This window comes from Corvus brachyrhynchos, unplaced genomic scaffold (assembly GCF_000691975.1).
Source record: "Corvus brachyrhynchos isolate BGI_N302 unplaced genomic scaffold, ASM69197v1 scaffold449, whole genome shotgun sequence".
NCBI classification, from domain to species: Eukaryota; Metazoa; Chordata; class Aves; order Passeriformes; family Corvidae; genus Corvus; species Corvus brachyrhynchos.
The window spans coordinates 431,056-435,879 of record NW_008240049.1 but is presented as its reverse complement, the minus strand read 5'-3'; the positions used below and the strand labels follow the sequence as shown (position 1 = coordinate 435,879).

At 43.7% G+C, this 4,824-nt stretch overlaps 1 protein-coding gene across 1 annotated transcript; it reads right to left on the bottom strand.

Moving 5' to 3' along the window:
- Positions 1–2,024: 2,024 nt before the first annotated feature.
- KLF4 (Kruppel like factor 4) lies at positions 2,025–4,818 on the bottom strand. The gene is made up of 2 exons (XM_008641570.2): positions 4,598–4,818; positions 2,025–3,134 (listed from the first exon to the last, which is right to left on the bottom strand). The coding sequence occupies exons 1-2, from the start codon at positions 4,755–4,757 to the stop codon at positions 2,959–2,961; spliced, it is 336 nt and encodes a 111-aa protein (XP_008639792.1). The 5' UTR covers positions 4,758–4,818; the 3' UTR covers positions 2,025–2,958.
- Between the last annotated feature and the right edge of the window lie 6 nt (positions 4,819–4,824).

The following is a 4,824-nucleotide window of genomic DNA, read 5'->3' as shown; positions in this document are numbered from 1 at the left end:
GAGACCTCCTTAAGAGTAAGGACTGCCTCTCATGGGTTGCATGCTCTAAGGCAAAAAGTGAGAAGTTGGCTCCTGTCCCAAAAAAGTAGAGGAGTAGCAATTTTGAAATGGTTAAAGACACAGCAGCATTTCCTTTTAAATACAAAGTTACAGTCGTGTCCCTTTCAGTCTGGAAATTCATGCACGAGGACAGCTTAGTTAGGATCAGGGCAAAAAAAGGACATTAAAAAAAAATCAAGTGGAATAGGGAACAATGCCCTGTTTCAAGAATGCCATTGTTCACGCAACTAGAAACCTGGGGTCCATAAAAACATCAAGCAGAAACTGAAGCTGGCTGAAGCAGATAATGCCTTACTAAATGCTAGAACATCTTACAAAATTCTTCAGGGTGCATAATGACAGAACGCTTGAAAAGCGAAAGAAACCAGTTTCTCAGATGAAATCTTCACATTCCAGTACTTACAGATGTGCTAGAACATAGACCTTGCACACATGTGAGAGGTTCTGAACAGCAAAAAGGAGATCCTATACCTACCAAGTGTGCCCTGGCATGATCGGATGGGACAGCAACACTTCAGGCCCTCCAGCACACGCCAGCTTCAATGCTAACCTTGGATCTCTCATCGAAAATTCACAGGCAGAGCAACAGAGGACGTAAAAAAATGGCTGGTTTGATTGTAAAAAAGTTTTCACATGGAAAAAGCTTCAGATAAAGGATGACTCATAACTTTAATTTAGCTTTAAATACTTGCTATTTGCAAACCAAACAAGATATTCCCTACTCCCTGTGTTACCTATAAACCAAATCAACAAAGATAGCTTTCAGTTGAACAAAGCACGCCTAGGCGATAAGGGGTGAGAAATATTTTCTGCATCATTATATTACTTACACAAACTCAGGGAGAAATGGCACCAGTCCCCACACAAACACCACATCAAAATGTGAACTTTAGTAGCATTCCAAAGGCACATTCAGATATAAAAATTTGATATTGCCACTTTTGTTTCAACTACTACAAAGATAAAAAAACCTCTTGCCTGCTATTTTTTTCTCTCAGCTTTACTGGACACTACACACACCCAAAATTCCTAGCTGACAGACATTACAAATCAGCTGAAGAGGAATCATTTCTTCCCTTTTAACAAAGAGTAGTGAGAAAAACAGGTTCTATCCACCCGGCATTAATGTGGAAATCATCTGTTTGCTACACATTCTGTAAGGCAGCTGGAACAATGAGGTCCCGAAGGAAAAGCACCACGGGGCTGGACATGACCCGGAGTGGGCTCACCGCCCCGGCACGTGCCGCTGGAGGGACGCCGGGGACCTGGCAGCAACACGTCCTCAGTCCCTGCATGGTCAGCCTTCCCTGCCTATGCGTGCATTCCTGTGGGAATCCTGGCTCTTCGCTGAGTGACTGGATTCCCAGGAAAGAGCAGGTTCCAAAAAAAAAACCCAAAAAAACCCCGGTGCAGGTGATGGTTAAGTGGCGTTTTGTGCACGCGCTCTTTATTCTCCGAGCCAGGTTTGTTCTTTTCTCGACATTACTCAGTGGGTTTTCCTTCACTCACACTAAAGTGGTTACCACCACTTGCCTAAGAAATCCAAGGCAATGAAGCTGGGAATCCTTCATTGATGAAAAGAATGCTAAGGAAAAAAAAAGAAAAAGAAAAATTCTAGAATTTATCATTGGATGCTTAAGGTCTTATGTCCCAGGCAGAAGTACGTCCTCTAAAAAATAATTTAAACTCAGTTACTTTAAAAATGGTAAATTACAGTTTCACCTACACAGGTGAGATAAGTGGCAATTCGACATTCAGAGCAGAAACTTTCCATACACCTTTTTCCTTAAAAAGAGATGTTACATCAGCACTGCACTTACACAATCCTGTCTTTCAGAGTCTTTAGACTACAAACGTTTGCCACCACCCCCTCCTTGCCTTGGTAAACTCAACCACCAACAAATACCTAACAAATTTCTTTAGCCATGTCCATGCACAGAAAAAAACTACAGCAACCATTCAGATAAAATATTATAGGTTTATTTAAAACTTATTTTCACCTTGAGTATGCAAAATACAAATTCCAACAAAATGTTCATTATTACTTCGTAGTTTACAAATATACAAAATAGAAGTTTGCTTAAATTTATATTACATATTTATTATGTAAAGAACTATATAGAAAACATTTGTTCTGCTTAAGGCATATTTGGGAATAAACCATTGTACAAACTATTGCACATCGAAACCACAGTGCATTACAGACTGTCTGCATAAAGTTATTTTCTTAATAAAAAAGATAAACCAGGGTTATTCACCTGATTTAGGTCAAAATTGGCAATCGGAAGACAAAAAATAGTTCCTTGTCAGATATGCAGCAGTTTGAGAACTTTGGCTTCCTGTTTTTGGTACCTCTAGAACCAACAGTCACTAAGCACCATGAAATAGGCTTTCAAAATATAATTCTGTACCTGAATTTTTCCTCCTCTTTTAACATTGTAATGGCTTTTAGAAGGAAAAAAAAAAAAAAAGAAAGTACAAGACGACGTGTACATCTAATATTGCATTGAAAGGAAATTAAGGGAATGTCATTTCCCTGTGTAATATCCCCACCCTCCGAACTATATACAGTCTGTTTAACCCTGATATCCGTGACTTCCAGTCACTCCTTGGCATTCTGTAGTCCAGAAATAATTCAAGTTGGATTTACAAATGGAATGATAGAAGATCCAGTCATTGACCCCAACGTCTTTGGTTCTCTGAAGTGTATAACTATAGAAACAAAAAAAGTTGCAATGTCCATATGCAGTTATCCCTCTTTTCCACTCTTTGGAAGACTTCACCTCGATTATCTGTAGTGCTTAAATTGAGTTCTCCCCATCTTGTGGAAGACAGTCCTTGTGCTGTAAATACTGAATCTCTGCGGCAGTCGCGGGAAAGATCCACTGCTCTCCCAAATCAGAAGTGCCGCTTCATGTGTAAGGCAAGGTGGTCCGACCTGGAGAACGCTCTGTCACAGCGCTGGCACTGGAAAGGGCGGTGGCCTGTGTGCTTTCTGTAGTGACGAGTGAGTTCATCGGATCGGGCAAACTTCCATCCGCAGCCTTCCCAGTCACAGTGATAAGGCTTCTCACCTGTAAAAAAAAACCAAGCAATGAAACACATCACTTAGGGTTTTTGGTTTTTTTTTTTCCTTGTGGCTATCCCTTGTAGCACCTTCTTTCAAGCAGTTGTCCTGGATAAAACAAAGGGTGGTCAAACGCCACAAACTTCTTGAAGCAGCTGCAAACTACAAAGACTAAAAGAGCAAGGCTGTGTTTTCAAGATGTACATGTGCTACGAAATGCTGGTGTCATTTAAATCTTCACTAAAATGCTTGTTTTTGCTGCCTTGCACACGAGACTTCAGAGCACCTGAGTGTGTATTTTTGCCGGCGGTGTTACACAATCAAATAGCAACCAGAAATAGCTCAGCAGACAACGTACTTAGATAATTGCAGGTCTCAAGAATTAAAAAACAGCCGGAAACTGTTTTCATTAGCTCAGCCTGATTAAGGACTCAGTCTTACTAGTGTCTTCATTATACAAAAACCACTGTTGATGGCAAGATGAGCTTCCCTAACAATTACACACTCCCTGTCCTACACATCCTGGGGATGGTGCTGACTGGCTTGGGGCAGATGTTCACTGATCACTTGCCAGATCTTTTTCCCCCCCCTGCCACTACCTGAAGAGGTAGCCTAACTACCACAGTGCCAGTCTCTTTTCCCTTTCCCACCTCCTCTTCAGGAGAAAGTTTTGAATCGGGTTCACAACCCAGGGATTCCAATTATGCAAATGCCCAGGTTATTTAGTCACAGTTACGGAATGCTCACGCTGGCGAAACCCGTGCGCTGTACCTGCTTTCACAAGCTCAGTTACTGCAACTCTGTGCTCAGCTGCAAGGTTAAAGTGTGAAACTGGTCTCAGATACACACTTTGGACAGATTTTACCCCAATTCTAGCCGCAGCTAATTAACAGTTAAACTCTGCTAGTGCAGGAGGAGATGTCCTCCCATAGGTGGGGAGGACATCAGAGCTGCCAGCTCAGCTGAAAGCCCTTGCTCTCCAAGGGATCCATCTCGCTTTTCCCAAAAAGGGAGCAACAGCTTGCAGAGGTGCACAACCTTCCACCCTACAGCCAGCCAAGACAGGGGAGCGTGTGCTAAGCACTTAACTCCCTACAAAGAAAGCAGTTATCTCTGAGAGAGGTCTGCTGCCTCCTCAGAAGTGGGCCAACATCATCCAGAGCAACAAATCCCAGCCGGCTTCCAACTACCTGATAATTAGCTAGCCACACAGCAAGAGAGAAGTAACAAACTCTGACTTGGCAAGAAACCCACCTGCTCCCACATCTGAGTCACTCTGAACCATTAAGCAAAATGTCAAGCCAGTAAGTGAAGACTACACAGGACTTCACGTAGCCAAGGGGGGAAGGAAAAAAAAAAGCCCGGAAATCCAGCACAAAAAAGTTATGTCTTGTTGCTTTCAGCCCTCCTCCTGTGCTCAGGCCCTTCCACTGTCCGAGGGGGTCACCCTGACCCCGCAGTGGGACTAACCTGTGTGGGTTCTCAGATGCGCCTTGAGGTGAGAGCTCTTGGTGTAGGTTTTGCCGCAGCCCGCATAGTCACAGGTGTGTGTGGCCGTCCTTTTCCTAGGCCACGACCGGCGTCCCCTCTTGGGCTTGGTCTCCTCAGGCAGGCAGCTTCCCGGTGGCATCAGCTCTAGAGGCGGACAGGGGGAGTGAGCACCGCCGCGGCCAGCGCCCAAGCGGAGACATCCGCCG

Coding starts and splice junctions, on each gene's coding strand:
- KLF4 (XM_008641570.2), bottom strand. CDS start 4,757: ATGCCACCGGGAAGCTGCCTGCCTGAGGAGACCAAGCCCAAGAGGGGA. Junction 3,135..4,597: donor GCATCTGAGAACCCACACAG/GTTAGTCCCACT, acceptor TTTTTTTTACAG/GTGAGAAGCCTTATCACTGT.